Here is a 20985-nt window from a genome sequence, read left to right as displayed (position 1 = left end):
GATTGAGATGAAATAATTTGAGAATCATTGGTCTACCTGAAAAGCCAGGAATAAACAGAAATCTTGACATCATACTACAAGAAATCATCCGAGAAAACTGCCCTGATGTTCTAGAACAAGGGGTAAAAATAGACATTGAAAGAGTACATACAACACCCTCTACACTAAATCCTCAAAAGACAATTCCCAGGGATGTAATTGCCAAATTCCACAGTTTTCAAGCTAAGGAGAAAATTCTACTAGAAGCCAAAAAGAGACAATTCAAATGCCAACGAGCACCAATCGGGATCACACAAAACCTGGCAGCTTCTGCACTTAAGGACTGCAAGGCCTGGAACATGATATTCAGAAAGGCAAGAGAACTGGGTCTTCAACCAAGAATCACCTATCCATCAAAACTGACCATATACTTCCAGGGGAAAGGACACAAATAAGAGAGGATATAAAAATGTTAGGGAAATCACAATCATAACTTTGAAAGTGAATGGGATGAACTCACCCATAAAATGTAAACGAATAGAAGAGTAGATTAGAATCCAAAATCCTACAATATGCTGTCTACAAGAAACACACCTGAGGTGGGTAGAAACTCACAAGGTCAGAATTAAAGGTTGGAGCAAGACCTATTGGGGTTCAACTGATAGAAAGAAGGCAGGAGTTTCAATCATGATATATGAAAAAGCCAAAGTAAAAGCAGAAATAATAAATGCAACCTATTCAGATCATAATGCAATAAAAACAATGATCAGTAAGGGTACATGGAGAGCCAAATCAAAAATTAATTGGAAATTAAATAATATGATTCTCCAAAATCGATTAGTTAGAGAACAAATCATAGAACAATGGAAAGGGCTTTGACCTATGCTTAAGCATAGAACAGGAATTTCTTTGAGTCATGATTGATTTTAGAATTGATACAATAGAGATACTTGGAATGACAGAACCAGGTCTTGGAAAATACAATTTCCACCCCACTCAGTCCTAACAGGATTTAGGAAGGGCTGCAGCAAAGGATCAAGATTTAATTATTTGAGAATATGACCTTCAACAGACATGTGCAAAGCCACAGACCTCTGGGCGGTCCTGGGTTAAGCTAGAGCCACCATTGGCACAGGGAAGACATGGACAGTGATTGGTAGATGTGAGAACTGAGGGGAGGGAACTTGGATGGTTTCCTTAAAGATAGAGGGGTCTGAGGACTGAGGGGGGGGGGGGTTGGTGGGAGAGGTTTTGGCTCTGAGAGGTGGTGCTTTGAGAGTCGGCTCTGAAGGAAGCTGGAGGTGAAGACCCCTGAGACTGTTTCTCCATTTTGGTCACATGAGTAATAGGGACTGATCTCCTTTCTGTGCCCCAGCTATCTAAGGGCTTGGGCCTTTTGGCCCAGCCTAAACAGAAGGGGTATTTAAGCCCTATTCCCTTCTCTCCCCTTTCTCTCTCCCGCTCTCTCTCTCTATCTCTAATACCTTTCTTCCTCCTGTTTGTAATTAAACTCCATAAAAGGTTGACTGCTGACTTGAGTTTTCATTTAGGAATTACATAGCTGAATTCCTTGGCAACCTTAAATTAATATATATCAGTCTTTTAAAGTGATTTCCTTGTCACAGTTCCTGAACAACCTGGAGGGATCTACGAGAAATAACAGTATCCACATTCAGAGGAAAAATTGTGAGAGTAGAAACCCAGAAGAAAAAACAACTGTTTGATTACATGGATCAAGGGGACACAATTGGGGATGTAGCCTCTAAATGAACATCCTAGTGCAAACACCAACAACATGGAAATGGGTTCTGATCAAGGACACATGTAATACCCAGTGGGATTACGTGTTGGCTATGGGAGGGGGAGGGGAAGGGGAGGGAGGAATAGAAAATGACTTTTGTAACCAAGGAATAATATTTGAAATTGACCAAATAAAAAAAAATTAAATAAAAAAAGAAATAAGCAAAATTCCAAAAATAAGGGAAGGAGTACCAAGTGGGACGTGGAAGTATGGGAAGAGAGTTGGTGAGAATAGGGCCATCTTAAAGACTAAGCTAATATAAGTAAAAAGATATCTGTATCATAGAAAAATGAGCTGGGTCACAATTAGGAAAAAAAATGTAATGTTATAGAAGAATAGAAGAAAAGCTAACCTAACTGTCATAACCTTATATGTGAATGGATTAAACTAAACAATAAAATTTAAAAGAGTAACAGGATGAATAAGAAAACAAAACCCCATAATCTGTTGCTTACAAGAAACACATTTAAAAAATAGACATATTAGAAAACAAAACAAAACAGACACAGAATAAAAATAAGAGGCTAGGAAGAAAAAACTTGCTAGCATCAAGTGAATACCAAAAAACAAGTGTTGCAAACATGCTAGTAGATAAGGCAAAAAACAAACATTCAAAACATAAAAATGTGACTAAATAAAGAAACTACATTATGTTGAAAGGAATTATAGAAAAAACTAACATCAATATTAAAATTATATTTAAGTATATTCCTTCCACATTGTGACTTTTCTCAACATGTTTTTGATATTTTGTAGGTCAACAGAAGAAATTAAATGGGATTTTGGGGGAAGTTATGTATAATCTTCAGACTACATGCAAAAGCCAACAGATGATACAGAAAAACTTTAGAAACTCAGAAATGCATAAAATGTGTGTATAGTGTTATATGACAATATATTTAATCTTTTAATACCATAAATATATACAATTTCTTTTACTATAAACACACCATAAAGAAAAAGAAAAAAATTCAAACTTCTCTGGTACAAAATGAAAACAAAAAAGTTTTATTTGGATTTTCCAGATTGCAGGGGTGACATGCCCATAACCCCTGGAATATACTGGGATTTACAAGAGAATTCTCTCCAACTTTTAAATAATTACCACATACTTTACAATTATTCTCAGAAATTGAGAAAGCACCTTATCAGAATCCTTTTGAAATGCCTTAGTTTCAAATTCTTATAAGAAACATTAACTGAGATAACAAAAATAGACTAACACTATGGGGACAAGAAATTTCAATATCTATCTCTCAGTATAGGATAAGTCTAACAGAAAAATAAACAAAAGGGGAAAAAAGAAAAAGAAATGAACAGTGTTCCTAGTCCCACTGGCTTTCTCTCTCTCTCTCTCTCTCTCTCTCTCTCTCTCTCTCTCTCTCTCTCTCTCTCTCTCTCTCCTCCATCCTCTTCTCTTTCTCTCTCTCTCTCTCTCTCTCCCCTCCATCCTCTTCCATCCCAGATCCTTTTCCTGGTTTTAGAATTATACTCATTAGTTCCTTTTTCTTTTTCAATTTTATCTATTTATTTAGCTCCCTCTCTCCCCTCTCCACTCTCCTCTCTCCCCCTCTTCCCCCGCCCCTCTCCTTTAAACTAGTGTTAAAAGCTAACTTCCAAAAAGTTTAACTTATAAATGGGACTGCTAAAGAATACTTCCCATCACCATTTGACACTTTATAAAAAAAAACTGACTTAATACGCAGAGATATTACAAACAAAATTAAAAAGGCAGAAAAAGCAAATATATTTTTATAGACAAAAATGCAATAAAAACAGTGATCATTCAGGGACCACAACGAAAAAGAAAAATACCCATCTGGGTCTTGGAACTTACAATGAAATTCTAAATAAAACAGCAAATCACAAAAACAATAATAATGAAAACAACATAAAATTTCTGGGCAAGTCTTCAGGGAAAAAAGCATATGCTCACAAACATACATTAACAAAATATAAAAGGAGATGAATGAACTTAAAATAATTTTTTAAATAGGAAACCAACAAATAAATAAATCTAAAAGAAGGTAATAAAATTAGATAATAATTTAAGTTGTAGAAATTATAAATAGAAATCAAAGAGGCTTCTTTGAAAGGTCTTTATAATATTGATAAACCTTTACCCATTCTGATTTGAAGAGGTCAGAAAACCAAATAAATAAAATAGCAAATGAGGAAAAATCACAACAAAATTATAAGAAATTTTTTAAAAGAATGTATTTTGAAGTTATAAGCTAACATAAATGAGAACACAAAAGAAATAGATACCTTCAAAAAAATATAAAAACCCTATATGACAAAAGACTAAATGAGAGATACTAAGAAATCTAGTCTCAAAAAGAGGAAAAAAAGATAATAACTTATTATATTGAAAATATCAAAGGAAAAATCTCCTATTCCTGATGGAGTTACCAGAGAATTCTCTCAAACTTTTAAATAATTACCACATACTTTATATTCTCAGAAATTGAAAAAGCATCTTATCAGAATCCTTTTTATCAGAAAAAAATCTGTAGTTTTAATTCCTAAACCAGTAAAGAATCAAATAAAAAATCATTGACCAATATTATTCTTCAAAAAATATTTTTTAGCCCTTACCAATACTATGTATTAGTTCTAAGGAAGAAGAATGGTAAGGGCTAGGCAATGGGGGTTAAGTGACTTGCCCAGGGTCACACAGTTAGGAAGTGTCTGAGGACAGATTTGAACCAAGGACTTCCTGTCTCTAGGCCTGGCTCTCAATCCACTGAGCCACCCAGCTGTCCCCTATTATTCAAAAAAATTTAAAGAAATCTAGTCAGACTATACACAGATTTATTCAAGAAATCATTCACTTTGATCAAGTTGAACTTATATCAGGTATGCAAGGATGATCCAACATTAAGGAAAACAATTATCATCATATTAAAAACAAATATCTAAATCTACATGATTATCTCAATAGACACAAAAAAGCTTTTAGCAAAATACAAGTCATTTATGCTTTAAAAAAACAGTTCTTTAATATCACAAAAATTATCTATCTTAAAACTAAAAACAAGCATTATATGAAATGGAGATATACTAGAGTCATTACCAATAAATATAGGAGTAAAGCAAAGATGTTCATTCTTCTCATTATTATCTGATATTCTGGCAAAGAGAGCAACAGCAAAAAAAAAAAGAGAGAGAGAGAGATAAAGAACTTAAACCTATAAGGACTGGCAAAAAGGAGAAAAAGGGGAAAAAAAAACTAACCCTATCTGCTGATGAAATGATGGTATATTTGAAAAAAAAAACAGGAAAATTCTGAGACTAGTTCAAAGTTGCAAAATCAACTACATTTCTATATAATGATAACAAAGTCCAAGGAGCAATAATCAAAAGGGAAATTCCATTCTCAATAACTAAAAAATGCATAATACATGCAGATCAATCTACTAAAGCACAAAGTTGATTTTTTTGTACCCAAGTACAAGGTTTTCAATTCAATTTCAATTTTACTAAAGTTTCTATATCTCTAATTCTCTCTTCTTTCTGGGTTCTTTTGAAAGTGGACTGTCATACAGTGTGTTGACTATTCAACTCTTGCTTTATGTCATCTGCAAATACAATGAAATTATTATATCTAGATCCAAGTCACTGATAAAAATGTTAAAGAGAGACATTGAAAATGTGCTATTAAGGTAAAAATGAGATTTGACAATCAACTAGATACTCTTAAAATGTTAAGCAGCTCAGGGTCAAGCACAAATCCCTGGGACTCTTCAATACAGATTTCATGTGACAATGAAACTGAATCTTTAACAATCTATAAATCAGACTATCCAACTATTTCTGAATCCATATAACTACCCTGTCATATAATATACATCTCTATCTTCTCTATAGGATATTATAAGATACTTTATCAAAAGTTTTGCTAAAATCTAGGTAAACTAAATTCAAAGTATTAAAATTATCAACTTTATTATTTCTGTAAAAAAAATTAAATGAGATATAAATTAAATATCTGGGGGATCTCAAACCCAGTCCAATCCCAGAAGGACTCACCATGGCCTTTACAGTGAGACAGAGGCCAGGAACATGCTGGATGAAAGCCATTGGCCATTAAAAGGATCCAGGGATTGAGCTTGGACTAGGATTGAAAAGCCAACATGGGAAACTCATCTGGCCTTTTTGGCTTCTTGGCTCCTTTCCCTCTCTCTGGTCTAAGTCTCTCTGAGCCTTCCAGGAGGCTCTTGTCTTATCTTGTCATCTCTTGTAGCATAAGCTGAGCCACCAAGAGGTTGAACAAAACAACAAACTGATGAATTAATATCAGAGAAAGCTAATCTCAAATCCCTAAAATGGCTCATTCACATATCTCCTCTCCTCAAGATACTATGCTATGGGAGGGCAGCACAACTCAACCCACTAGTTTGTGCTCTGACATTTGCTCAGCAATTTCCTTGTTGCCTCCACAACTATCTCTGCCACCATATTAATCCCTTGATTTAACTGCACTATCCTAAGGCAAAAGGAAATAGACCTCAGTTCTTTCCACTTTCCCCTGTGAAAGGAGAGGAGGAGTAAAAACCCAGCAGTATGCTGTGTCTAAGGTAGTAGCATACTTGGAAAATGAAACAACAGAGGGCAATGGGGCATAATGCCAGCATTTGAGGAACTGACATTGGGATGAAAGTGTCATTAGACCTTAAGAAAAGAATCTGGAATGGATCTAGGCCTCCTTCTTTCTTTCCCCAGAAATCACTTGTGGTAGAGAGTGAGACCAGTGAACACTGAATTCCAAGCATAGAAGGAAACTCAGAAAGTACTTTGAACATCAAAAGGCAATTGAACAAGTATCATTCTTACAATAGCCCTACAAAGTAGGTATTTTTATTATTTACATTTTTACAGATGAAGGACTTGAGGCTAAGAAAAGATTAGTGACTTGCCAAGATCATTTTGCTAGTACATTTGATAGATTTATAGTAGTAGATTTACTAACTCCAGGTTAATTCTCCCTTAAAACAGTGCTCTCTTGATCCTTCATGAGTTTTTAAAGATACTAATCAAAATAACTGATATTGAAAGACGCTCAAGAACAAAAATTTAAGGGAACAAAAGATGGCAGTTTAGAGATATGGGGAAGATGGTATTTTATTTACAGAATGCTTCAGCAAATTTACAAGTTATAAAGTAGACCTGCAAAAAAAAAAAACAACTTTGTATAGTAACAAAATCTAAAAGACAATGGAAAGGAAAAGCCCATTCAAAATAACTACAAAATGCATAAAATATTTAAAATTTACAAAAGCATACAAAATACTTGCCTATCTCAATACAAACATGTCAATATAGTAAAAGTGAAAATACTGCCAAAGTTACTTTTTTAAATGTTATTCCAATAAAACTATCAAAAGGATGACTTATAGAAGTGATAAAATACTAAAATTTATCTAGAGAAACAAAAGATCTAGAATGTCAAGAGAAAAAATGAAAAAGACAGAAATGAAAGAACAAAATTCCAATCTTCAAACTGCATTATAAAGCTATTGTCATTAAATCCATTTGGTATTGATGGGAAAAAAAAAGAGAAGTAAATTTAAGGAACTAATTAGACAAAAGAATATCAAAAACAATAGAACTCAATAACCTAGTGCTCAATAAAAAAATCTGAAAATGTAAATTTCTTAGGAAAGACTTCTCTGTTTAATTAAACTGACTGGAAGGAGGACAGCTGGGTGGCTGAGTGGATTGAGAGCCAGGCCTAGGTCCTAGGTTCAAATCTGGCCTCAGACAATTCCTTGCTGTATGAGCCTGGGCAAGTCACTTAACCCCCATAGCTTAGCCCTTACCAGTCATCTATCTTGGAACCAATACACAGTATTAATTCTAAGACAGAAGGTAAGGGTTCCAAAAAAAAAGAGAGAGATTGGAAGAGTATAAAACAATGTGGCTTTGGATTCAGAACACTATATTATGCCATATTCCATAATAAAGTAAAAAGATGTGACCCTAATATTAATTTTATTTAAAAATTGAAAGAAATCATAATTGAAAGATCATAATACCTTTCACAGCTACATGGTTTCATGAGCAAGGCAGTTACAATAGATAAAACAGATCATTTTGATGATAAAGAATAGAAAAACTTCTGAACAAAAAAAACTAAGGCACCTGGGTTAAGAAGTGAAGCAGTCTGGGGGCAGCTGGGTAGCTCAGTGGATTGAGAGCCAGACCTAGAGGCAAGAGGTCCTGGGTTCAAATCTAGTTTCAGATACTTCTTAGCTGTATGACCCTGGGCAAGTCACTTAACCCCCATTACCTAGCCCTTACCACTCTTCTGCCTTGGATCCAATGCAGAGTATTGATTCTAAGGCTGAAGGTATGGATTAAAAAAAAAGGGGGAAGGGGGTACTTCCGGTCAAGATGGTGGCTTAGAGAAAGCTAAAGTTCAGATCTCTGGAAACCCTTCCCTACCAATCTCAAACTATATGCTCCTAGGGCGCCGAAATTCAAAACGATCAACAGCATAGACCCTGGGAATCCTCCTCCTGGACCTGGACCTGGATCAAAAGGTACGGCCCCCCTCAAAAGCCAGAACCCGAGATCACTCGGACCTTAGGGGAAAAAATCTTCATAGAAACCTCTGACAAAGGTTTACTCAAATTTATAAAGAGCTAAATCAACTGTACAAAAAATCAAGCCATTCTCCAATTGATAAATGGGCAAGGGACATGGATAGGCAGTTCTCAGATAAAGAAATCAAAACTATTAATAAGCACATGAAGAAGTGTTCTAAATCTCTTATAATCAGAGAGATGCAAATAAAAACAACTCTGAGGTACCACCTCACACCTAGCAGATTGGCTATTACATCCAATAAAACTATACTTCCTGCCATGAACAGAATCTGAGTTTTCATCCTTGAACAGCACACTCATCACTCTTGAACTGCAACAGCAGCACTGTTTTTAAGAAATTGTGCCATACACACTAATTCTCTGTTGATTGGCTTTGGTTCTATCTTCTCTATATTTCTTTTTTAAAATCTAAGTTGATTGATGTCACATTAATCCACTCACTAGATAAATACCATTTTTAATGAATTGAAACTGTCATCTTTTGTGCTTCTAAATTTTTTTCTTGAGATTCTTCCATAGGGTTCCTGGACTGACTTGCTCTTTAACACTTTAATCCATGACATCCTATGTTTCTTCTCAACCCAATGAACAGTGCTTTTCCAAAACCTAAAGTGCTTATTAGAATGTTTGAATTTCTTCTATTTTTTATTTAAAAACTAAAATGCATGATCACATGGGTTGATGAAAATGATTGGGGATACAGACTCTAAATGATCACACTAGTGCAAATATCAATATGGAAATAGTTCTTGATCAATGACATGTAAAACCCAGTGGAATTGTGCATCAGCTATGGGAGGGAGGTGGGGGTAGAAGAGGGAAAAAACAAAAATCTTATAACCATGGAAAAATATCCTAAATTAATTAATTAACTAAAATTTCCTGGAAATAAATAAAAATTGAAGATTAAGATGCAGTGGTCACTTCCCACCAAGGTTTCTATCATTTCCACCCTAGCCACCAATTCTTTCCTATTTGTGAGAATCAGCTACAGGACAGAAGATCCTCTTATTGGAGGCCTTCTTTTGAAGTATGACATTATCAATGAGACAAATCAAAAATGTATTAATTGCTCTGCGTTTGGTAGGGAAAGAATACCCAAAGATTTCTAGATAACCGATCGTCCATCCATACTATATCATGTTTCTGGGCTAAACTATGATCTGTTCTTAAACTTCTCATCTATTACAAGATGGGTGGCACTACTATACACAAAGCATTGGGATTGGAGTCATGAAGACACAAATTCAATTCTGGCCTCAGACACTTAATAATTGTGTGAGATACAAAGAATTAAATATATAACATTAAGAGTCATTTCTAATACTTAAGTGGTCAAATGGCATGAAGTTTTCAAAAGAACTGCAAAGAATAAATAGGCATCTGAAAACATTCCAAATCACTTGCAAGAAAAATGCAAATTAAAACAACTAAGTATTTACCTCAAACCCTGCCAATTGGCAAAGATGGCAAATGTTGAAGTAGCTGTGGGAAGAGAGGTGCAGGAGAATATCTTGTTGGTGGAGTTGTAAACTGTTCAAACCATTCTCGATGTCAGTCTGTAATTATGCAAGGAAAGTTGTTGACTATCTATACTGGCCCAATAATCAAACTATTGCGCACTGACAGCAAGTAAATGAAAAAGCAGAAAATGAGCTGTATTATAGTAATAATATTAGACCTAGACTCCCAAAGTGATCAAAGAGAGTGGAAAAGAACCTGTATTTACAAAAAGAACAAAAATATTTATAGCAGCTCTTTTTGTGATAGCAAAGAATTGGAAAGTAGAGGGTACTTACCAATTGGGGGATGGGTGAAAAAATTATATGAATGTGAAGAAATATTATTGTGATATAAAAAATGATGAAACCATTTTTGAGAAATCTGGAAAGAATTGTATAAAATGATGCAGAGTGATGTGACAAGGAAATCACTTTAAAAGACTGATATATATTAATTTAAGGTCGCCAAGGAATTCAGCTATATAATTCCTAAATGAAAACTCAAGTCAGCAGTCAACTTTTTATAGAGTTTAATTACAAACAGGATGAAGAAAGGTATTAGAGATAGAGAGAGAGAGGGAGAGAGAAAGGGAAGAGAAGGGAATGGGGCTTAAATACCCCTTCTGTTTAGGCTGGGCCAAAAGGCCCAAGCCCTTAGATAGCTGGGGCACAGAAAGGAGATCAGTCCCTATTACTCATGTGACCAAAATGGAGAAACAGTCTCAGGGGACCTCCACCTACAGCTTCCTTCAGAGCCAACCCTCAAAGTACCACCTCTCCAACAAACCAAAACCTCTCCAACCAACCACACCCAGTCCTCAGACCCTCTCTCTTTAAGGAAATCATCCAAGTTCCCTCCCCTCAGTTCTCACATCTACCAATCACTGTCCATGTCTTCCCTGTGCCAATGGTGGCTCTAGCTTAACCCAGGACCGCCCAGAGGTCTGTGGCTTTGCACATGTCTGTTGAAGGTCATATTCTCAAATAATTAAATCTTGATCATTTGCAACAGCCCTTCCTAAATCCTGTTACCCTGAGTAGGGTAGAGATTGGAATAATAATATTTTGATCTATGCTGCAGCCCTTCCTAAATCCTGTTAGGACTGAGTAGGGTGGAGATTGTAAAGACCTGGTTCTGTCATTCCAAGTATCTCTATTGTATCAATTCTAAAATCAATCATGACTCAAAGAAATTCCTGTTCTATGCTTAAGCATAGGTCAAAGCCCTTTCCATTGTTCAGCAAAAGGTTTCTGTCCTAAAGTAATCTTAAGAAGGGAGGAGGAGGAACCTCCCATGCCAAAGGGGTTCACATTCCAATAGAGTTCCCACTATCAATAGGAAATTTTTCAAGTATGAAATTTCCCAATGGTGAAATTTCCAACATTTATAAGTCTAAGAAATTTTAAGGTTTACAGTGAGAAGAGCAGAATCAAGAGAACAGTTAATATAATAACATTGTAAACAAAAACAACTCAATGACATGACCAGCCAGGATTTCAGAATGTAGATGAAGAAGAATACTACCCAATTAGACATAATGAACTCAAAGTACAGAATGAGACATGTATAGATATGGCCAATGAATGATTTTATTTTGTTTGACTATACATATTTGTTACAAGAGTTTGTTTATTTTTTTTAATGGGGGAGCAATGTGTGATAAAAAGGCAAAAGAAGATAAGGGCATGGTCTCCCACTCAAAAAAAGAAAAAAAAGGCCTCTGAGGAACCACAGAGTAGAATAGCTTTAAAAGTTCCATATTTAAGTGCCAGCTGGGTAGCTCAGTGGATTGAGAACTAGGCCTAGAGATGGGAGATCCTAGGTTCAAATTTGGTCTCAGACACTTTCTGACTGTATGACCCTGGGCAGGTCTCTTTGCTTAGTCCTTACCACTCTTCTGCCTTGGAACCAATACATAGTATTGATTCTAAGGTGGAAAGTAAGGGTTTTAAAAACAAAAAAGTTCCATGTTTAGCATAATATATTTTAAAAGAAAAGCAAAATCTATATAATTGTGATTCACTATTTCATATAGAAATTCTCTTCTACTCTACAATGTATATGGATATGTTAAGTTTATCTGGTATTTATTAAAGTCAGAATTTTTATAAAATTAAAAAGAGAAAAGAGGCAGAAGCTCATTGGAAGGGAACTAAATTGAGTTTGTTGAACTGAAGCACCATCTGTAACTTGGAAGAGGTGAAACCTCTCAAGTGATTATTAGATTCAGCATTCTACTCAGTGAAAAGTTGGCTGAACTCATTTGGATTGTCCAGAAAGATACCCTCTACAGCTTTACTGTGAGCTCCACTTTGGTATAATAAAAAAAACTTAAAACAAATTAGACTCCAGTTGAGTGAAAAGTCGTTTATAGATCCTTATTTTAAGGAAATTGCTTATCATTACAATAACTTAGCAGTTCCTCAGCACCTCTTTAAGAGTATGAGTTAAAAGAGCCTTTCATTACAACAATTCTAGAGCAGGAGTACATTTGTTCAGAAGGATAGTAATAGGAATCAGAAGGAAAGCTGTTAGTAGAAAAGTAGCTTCCTATAGTAGTTATTCCGGAAGGGAAGACATTAAGGCCTATATAGGAAAACTGTGAATTGCTTTAGAACATGGGTTTTCCTCATTTATGTATGTCTTTCCTAGGTTTAAGTAAATGCCCACTCTCTCCCAAAAATACAGTACTGTGTGCAAATAGTAAGAAAGGATGACACAGATTTATGTATGGATACATAAATTATTCATCCATTTGTCTTATATATAGGTATGGTTTTATAAGTTTATGTTTATAACCAATTACATGTAGTTAATGCTTGTTAACCAACTGTGACATTTTATTATTTGCTTCCTATTGAATAACTCTGAAAATGTTTATCTATCTATATGTTTATGTGTATATACACTGCATTTACCTTATTCAGCAAATGTTTTAAGTTGGGTTTTTTAAGCCTTAAAAGGTAACAATGTAGGTGCCTTTTCTCAGGCCCTCTGAGGATGAGAAAATATTCTCTGACTGCTTTCAAAGGACCATGTGGGAGATGGGAGAAAGGAAATCACATATTTCTGGCCAAGTTTAAACTAATCAATGATGGGTCCCTCACTGCTGAGCAGGAAGGCCTATTGATTCAGGGCACAATGTAGAGTAAAAGAAGCAGCAATTTCCATTGGTGACCTCTCTGGCTTTGGTACTCAAGGCAGCAAGATATGGGATAAAGGTATATAAATGAAGGGCTTGGCATGAAGGTGACTTATTCTTTGAAGATTAGAACATAAGAGGAGAAAAGGATGATATTAAGGTATAGAACTGAGGAAAAGAAGGGCCTCCCATTTAAAGGCCCAACTGTTTTCAGTGAAGTATGAGTTGAGTCCTCTGCTAAGAGAGAAAGGTAATCTAAATGGCTTAAGGAGAAAATATCTGGATCAGAAACTGAGCAAAATGGTATAAAGAGTCAATAAGGGAAAAGTAAAAGAATTGTCAAGCAATTCAAACAAGAGTTTTAAGACAATATAATAGATCTAAAATGAGATTGGGCAGCAGTTACATGAATTCCTTTATAGGCATTCAGCAGAATAGGCAGAATAGATGGTAAAGGTAACCAGGTTTGAGATTTGAAAAATGATGAGTAGAAAGCATTACATGAATAACAATGGAGAAGACATGGATTGTCTGTTTTATCCTTTACTCCTTACTTCACTGGTCCATCTTCTTTTCTGGTAGTACAATTCTATGCTACCTTTTAAACCATCCTTCCTCAGTAAAATGCTACAGCTCTTCCCACTCCAATCTATTGCCCGATAAGCTATCAAATTCATTTTATTAAAGCACAGGTCTGATAATATGATCCCTCATTTAATTAATTCTAGTGGCTTTCAAAATATAAAGTCATCTGTTTGGCATTTAAAGCCTATCACAACCTGCCCCTTTTACTTTCTAAACCTACTTTACTCCTCTGATATACTCTATGACCCAGCTACACTGGGCTACTTACTATTCCTTACATATACAACTCTTCTTTCCCCAGGCTCAGAAGGCTATGCCTCATTTCCACCTATTGGCTTCCTGGTTGGCTTCAAAATTCAAATTCCATCTTCTAAAGGTGGCCTTTTCTGATCCTCCTCTCCTCCCCTTTTATTGATTGCCCTCTGAGATTACTTTTAATGTAGTCTGCATGTATCTTGTGTTTTAACAGTTATTTGTAGACAACCTTTAGTTGCCTATAAATGTACTCATTTTTCCAACCTCAAAAAAACCCTCATTTGATTCATTCATCTTCACTTGTTATCCTCTCCTATGGCTAAACTCCTTGAAAAGGTCATTCCCAACAAATGCTTCCACTTCTTTTCCTTCTCATTTTCATCTCTCTAGTCTGGCTTCCAACTTTATTGTACAACCAAAATTATATAATTACATATGTAATACTAAATCTCATTTCAAAATGAGATGCAACTTTTATAACTTAGCAAATGGATCTTGTTCAGTAGAAGACTTGAACTTTAAAAAACAAGCAAAGTCTTTTATCTTTATTATCTTCATAACAGCTCTCTACTACCTGGCTGTACCCTAGCAAATTATCGTCCACAAAACTGCAAAAATAATCTTCTAAAATACAGGACTATTATCACTCACCTGCAAAAAAATTCTTCGGAAGCTTCCCATTACTTCCAGAATAAAATACAAATTCCTTGGCCTGGCATTACTTTTCTATTGATTTTCTAGTTCTACAACATAGCAACATAACATTAAGACCATAGATATGTACAAAATTAAATGTCCATTTAATAGTGTAGTTTTTACCATGAAACTTTTTGGTTTTAATTGTATAGTTCCTTTTAAGAAACAGCAGAATGCTGGAGTATGCTATGGCATCTTGAGCTTTCAAAATCTTTTTTTCAAAGCAGAGTTCAGTAAAGTTTTACAGTTCCTCTGTAAAGACTTTGAGGATTCCCTTATTAATGCTCTTTCTCAAATGACTTTTTATAGATCTACATTAAAAAATATTTTGTCCAAGGGGCAGCTAGGTGGACTGAGAGCCAGGCTCAGAGATGGGAGGCACTGGATCCAAATCTAGTCTCAGGCACTTCCTAGCTATGTGAGTCTGGGCAAGTCACTTAACCCCTACTGACTAACCCATACCACTCTTCTGCCTTAGAATCAATATGCAATATTAAAAAAAAGTTTTGTCCTACTGGACAAATTATGAAAGAGAAACTTACATATTCCTTTAATAGCCTGGCTTAATGGAGGGAGAGCTAACCTCAAAAGAAGAAAGGCTCAGATTAGAGGAACTGGATGAGTGACAGTGGACAAGTAATTTCCTTTCTCAATGCTATAGGCAGAAAATTAAGACTCTGTCCTGCTAGAAGCCATTTCCTCAGGAAAAGAATTCCAAGTACCAGTGAAATCATAAATCTAGTCCCTATCCCTAGGAGGTAAGGGAGAAAAAAAAATTTTGATTTAAATAATGTTTTAATAAGTGTATATCTTTTGTTTCTCCATTTAAACTGAAAGTTGGGGATCCCATCAGTTCAATTAATCAAGCAAATTTTAAATAGCTAAAGCCAAAGGAAGTTGGAAGGAAGACTCTCTTCTCTTGGTTAAAAAAAAAAGGATATTTAAGGAAAATTTATTAGGAGTAATAACCATAATATTTCAGGGAAAATAGAAATTTTAAAATAGCAAGAATCAGCAGTTTAGATGCTGGAATAGTTTGAATTGATTCTCTCTTGAGGATGATCTCCAATCAATGATGTTAGAGCACTTGTTTGTACAACAAATTTTAGCACAGTATATTTTTCTTTGTATTAAGCATAAATTCATGTTTATGTAAATTTATGCTGTGTTGAATGTCTGGAATATTGTCTATCCCTAAGACTGGAGGGTGAATACTTGTTTTTTTTTTTGTTTTCTCACATCATTTATATGCCCTCTTCAAATCATAAACACTGAAGAAGTACTTGCAAAATGTTACAAAAGCAAAGATATATACTGGTGAAATTTCAGAAATGGTTGTTTTCCATAGCTTTATGGTTGACACCCATTGAAAAAAGTAATGAAAATGTTTCCTCAAAAAAAAGAAAAGAAAATTCATATAATAGAAACATACAATTCAATACAAAATCTCATTTTTTCCACACATTTTAGATGCAAAACACTTTAAATAGTATATTGATTAAAATACCATCTTCTAAAATCAGGGAGGCATAATTAAAGATTTTTGACAAACCTTAAAGTGTTAAAAAACAAAACATTGATTTTTTTTGAGGGACAAAAAAAAAGTCCACAAAGGGAACCATACAACCACAAATTATGCACGAATTTTTCACACATTATAAATTGTCTATTCTAATGAGGCAGATCACAGTTCAAAGTTCACAGATAACCACGAAGGAAAATACACACACCTCTAATTCTTTATATCAATTTTTGGGGAAAGATACCAAAAGTATTTTGGTTGTTTGCAGCTGCGTTAACGGCAAAAGACAATTAAATGTGTGAACGAGGCTCTGTCAGAGTAACACTTGTCATTCACACACCTCCTCTCCGGAGGATCTCCAAGTGTTTCAGAAGCACTAATTAAAACGATCTAAAAGCGTCTCACGAGAAGTAGAGACGAGTCTGCTGGTTTCATTCGTTCTGCGGAGGGGCTACGAGGGGCTTAAGAACTAGGAGGCCCTGCCCAGGATCCTTTCCCTCCTCTTCCCAGGGACCCAAATTCGCAATTCGCGGCAGGACAACCTGCAGTCACTTAAACTTTCAAGCCCCTCCCACCACAGTATCAAAGTTAGAGACCATAAATGTCAAGACTTTGAAGGCGCTAACCAACACCAGTGGAGGAAGTTTCCACACTGGACAGATAAATCCCAGGTCCTTCCTCCCCACCACACTCCCAACCCCCGGAAAAGTCACATTCTTTTATCCCCTCCCCCCATCAGCCCCAAGTTCAAGGTCTTTCATTCCAAGGTCCCGGCTCCAGGACGCGGAAAAAGGGGTAGGGTCTCTCCAGGGAGAGCCCAAACGAGTGTCCTCGGAGATAGAGAGCCCGTTGGGGACTCTTGCCCCCGGAAACGCGACGAGAAAAGGCCCCGAAGCGGGGGTTACCCCTCCCCGCGTCAAGGTGGAGAAGGTGCAGGCGATGATCCGGGATGAGGATAACCCCTCCCTCCACTCTTTCTGTATTTCGGGGTGTCCGCCTTGGCCCCTGACGAGCCTCGATCGCAGATATTCCCTCACTCTCTGCCTCCAGATTCCCCCAAACTACCCTCACCAGGAACTTAGCTGTCTCTCCCTCGCTCTCTCTCACCTGAGCCCTGCAGGCGTCCACTTGTTCCGGAGCCAATCCTACATCTCAGCAATGCTCCTCCTGATTGGCGTTCGAAGGCAGGAATCTCGTATCCTATTGGATGGAATCGCAGCAAGGGGAGGGAGGGACAGAGCTAGATTCCCAGAGTTCCATTTGGGTCAACACGGGGGGAAACAAGATGGCAGCCTTGACAACCGGCTTTGGACGCGCGAGGCAAGGGGGAGCCGGGGACCCGAGGGAGTATAAGGCGGAGACGGCTGCAGGAGGCGACAAGTTGGGCGGCGGCGGCGGAGGAGGAGACAGAGGATGCAGCTTTCTCAGGAAGGTTTCCGTGCCTGGAAGCGGCGGCGGCGGCGGCGGCGGCGCTCGGTTGCGTTCCATCGCTGGGACGCGGCCATCGGTACAGAATGGGCAGCTGCTGGTGTCCGCCGGCCTCCCGGCCCTGGACCAGCTTTTAGGTCGGTCGGTCAGTTCCGAACGGAGATCCGCATCCAGCGGACGGAGGGAGGGAGGGAGGGAACGAGGGAAGAAGGAGGGAAAGGAACAAATAAACAGACGGGAGAGGGGTTGTGGAACTATCCAGAGCGAGGAGGGGGCGAGCACAAGGCCCCAAGACCTGCTGTGGGGATGCTCCAGCCCCACAGCTCCCCTAGGTGTTCTTCTTTATCTCAGAGGTATTCTCCCCTCCAGATATTATCCTGCCTCAGAGATTCTTTATTTACCCCCTCCCCCAAATTTCTTTCTCCAGATCATCTCACCCGATGTGTCTTCTGGAGGTTTTCTGCACCCCTAGATACTCTTTCCTCCTCAGATTCCGTCCCCACCACCCCATCCATAGAGGTTCTCTTCCTGTAGCCTAAGATGTTTACTCCTGAGGTGCTCTCCTCCCCAGGTGCGTGAGGTGTTTGTTCCCCCTTCCCCTCAAACTTGATCCTTCCCAAATGTTCTCTCCTCACCCCAGCCTGAGATGTTCTTCATCCCTAGCTATTTCTCCACCACCTGCCTCGTGTATTTTCCCAGACTCTTGGTGCCCTAATTTGAGATGCCCCCCTCAACCTGAGATGTTTCTCCTTGACAGTCACAAATTCTCTTCACTTCTTCCCCCAGCCTGAAATATACTTCTCAGGTGTGCTTCCCGACTTGAAATGTTCACTCCCTTAGGTGTTTCTTCACCTCTGCCTCTTTACTCCCTCCCCAGACTGAAATATCACCCATCTCCCACCCCCCTTAGATTTTTCTCAGCCACCCCCCTCCTGCCTGAGAAGTTCTTGCTGTCAGCATAGCTTCAGGTGCTTCTTACTCTCCATCTTTACTTGCCCCTAGCCTGAAATGTTTTTTTTTTCTTTTCCCCCCATTTGGGTGTTTCTCACACACTCTATTCTTCTTCATTTTTTTTCTCTCCCTTATCCAAGATGTTCACTTTCCTTCAACCTGAGAATTTTTTCTTATACTACTGCAGTCTAAAATAGTTTCTCTTCCCAGCCTTAGATAAAACTCCCCACAGGAGCCATTCTTCTAGAGCTTAGAGATTGCTGAAAGTCAGGTGCTATCAGCCCAGATAAAATTGTGCCTGCTTTGTGCCCTGCTTGATCTTAGTCCTGAAGATTTCCTAATCCAGAATCTGCTGGTATAATCCAGGTCAAAGTGTTTCCCTTGCCTGGATCCCAATTTCCTCACCTGTAAGAATGAGGGGTTTAGATTAGGTAACCTCTATTTGTCATCTTGTAACTAGTACAGCAAAAGAAATCAACTCCCCTCCCCAAGCTATCTATGGTTCTTTCAAGTATTTAGTTACTAAATGAACAGCATTCAGATTTGGGGCCTATGGTTTTCCTCTAAACTGCAGATCTTTTGGGCTAGTATGTCCTTCATTAAAAGGGTTTCTCTTTTATTATCCACAGTGTTTGCTTTTTAGAACCATAAGCTTTAAAAGACAATTTCCTTGCTTCTGAGTGATTCTAGGTGTCAAATCAAATCTGATCAGATTTATGTTTTATTATATATTATTTTAAAAAGAGGAAAGCCATTTTCTTTACTTTTCTTTTATCTTTGTGGAAGGGTGAAGGAAAAGCATGTTCTTAGTTCTTCTGTTTTTGTAAGGCACAAAGCATAGAAACACAATCTACAATTAGATGAAAGTGAAAAAAAAAATGGGATTAGTAAAGCATTGCTGTTTCTAAGTAAATTGAGTGTAAATTACTCCAGGTTGAAATGTCCAGGTTTAAATGTTAAATCTTGAGTATACTTATAAGTCTAGTCTTTCTCCCTATCCTTCATTTGTGTCCCCCCCCCCCAAAAAAAAAAGTCTACTACCATTCAGAGAGTTAGTTTATAACTGAAGAAAGGAGGGTCAGCCACTAAACAGAAGGATATAGCTACCTGCTTCTGTTCTTTCATTCACATCTCAAAACTCCCTTACTCTTCAGTCCACCAGTATTTTCACTCAGTGACTTAATCCTGTTATTAGCTTCCTGAGTATCATGATAAGTGACTAGGAAGTGATCCAAATGCATCTCCATAGCAGATCCTAATGTTTATTTAGGAAATTAACCCAACCATGCACACTCCTATTTTTTTCTTGTGTTCTTCATTTTGTGTTTTGTCCAGTATTTGAGTTTTAAAAGTTGGAAGCTTTTCCATAGTACTAATAATTGTTTAACATGGATGAGTGACTTCATTCATGTGGTCCAGAAACTTCACAAACAAAAGTAAAGAGTATAAAGTCACATTTATGGTTTTTTGGTTGTAATTCTCCATCAGTAGCCATATGAAGGAAGGAATTAGAGTAAATATAAGACCCAGAAATGAAATTAAGTAATAATTAGTGACTTTTTGTTTTTACTTTGTCATCAGTTTTCTGAATCCATAATCTTTTTTTCTTTTAAAGGAATTTTTAATTGAGCATTTCATCTTCTGTCATATGGTTTTTATCTAATTCCTAAAGTTGTACTACACAGGATCATAAGAAATTTATTCTTAGAAAAGTGTAGCATAAAAGGGGTTTGTTTTAGCTTTTAACTTAAAATTTTTTTGTTATACACATATTTCATTGTGTGGAGAGAGGTAGACATTTCTAAATATTGCTTAGAATGTAACCATTCTACATTTAGTAATAATACTTAAAATACTGCTACTTTTCATATTCACCATTTCCCCCAATTTCTATTCATCTGCCATTTACTAATTTTTTTCTGTCTTCTAGAAAGAATTTTTTGCAGCATGTTTCAAAATATTGAACCTTATTTTTTTGTATTAATTAAAAGCTTCATTAATATTTCATAAAGAACCAAATCTTATCCAGGAAAAAAAAAGCACAACAAATGATTGCATATGTGCTAAAATAAAAATTCAGACATGAATTTGAAACTTTTTCAGACTTTAATTATGCTGAATTATTTTAGATTAACACTTGGGTGTGACTCCACAATTAGGCCAACAACTCATGGTAAAAATCAACATTGATTACAGTGAATAAAATAAGTAAAGGTTGTTTTAATTAATGAGATCTTCTTTTGAAATATATTTTGCATGTGTGCATTTGTCTCCACAGAAGTGGAAAGTAATTGTTATATTAAGAAAAATTTCTTCATTTAGAACAACTGTTGTATGATCTTTTGCTATTAACTTTTCTTAAATGACATTTTTGTGATTGATATTTTTGTGCTCTGTATTGCCACTGTGAAACAAGCAATTTACATTTGTTTTCTGTTAAAGTGTTATATAAAAGTGAAACAAAATTGGCTGCTACTGCATTAAATACTTCAATGTAAGAAGTTCCAAAAAC

The 20985-nt window shown here is 36.7% G+C and overlaps 2 protein-coding genes across 5 annotated transcripts in view; one reads left to right on the top strand and one right to left on the bottom strand.

Annotated features, from left to right (window-relative positions):
* Positions 1–17289, bottom strand: part of IMMP1L (inner mitochondrial membrane peptidase subunit 1) — a 112111-nt gene extending 94822 nt beyond the window's left edge. For 2 of the 4 annotated variants that reach the window (XM_007497219.3, XM_007497218.3), the window contains exons 1-2: positions 17202–17288; positions 9834–9950 (exon numbers count right to left, since the gene is read on the bottom strand). The gene's annotated coding sequence lies outside the window, so the exon portion shown is untranslated. Of the gene's footprint in view, positions 1–9833; positions 9951–17201 lie in introns of all 4 variants that reach the window. The other 2 variants (XM_056801981.1, XM_001368462.4) reach the window with 1 other exon arrangement.
* A 46-nt stretch (positions 17290–17335) lies between these two features.
* The window catches only part of ELP4 (elongator acetyltransferase complex subunit 4), a 281026-nt gene continuing 277376 nt past the window's right edge, over positions 17336–20985 (top strand). Inside the window, exon 1 of the mRNA XM_007497217.3 lies at positions 17336–17659. Within this exon, the coding sequence (XP_007497279.3) occupies positions 17380–17659 (280 nt within the window). The 5' untranslated portion in view covers positions 17336–17379. The remainder of the gene's footprint in view (positions 17660–20985) is intronic.

Source organism: Monodelphis domestica, chromosome 6 (assembly GCF_027887165.1).
Source record: "Monodelphis domestica isolate mMonDom1 chromosome 6, mMonDom1.pri, whole genome shotgun sequence".
NCBI lineage: Eukaryota > Metazoa > Chordata > Mammalia > Didelphimorphia > Didelphidae > Monodelphis > Monodelphis domestica.
This window is presented reverse-complemented; position numbering and strand designations above follow the sequence as displayed.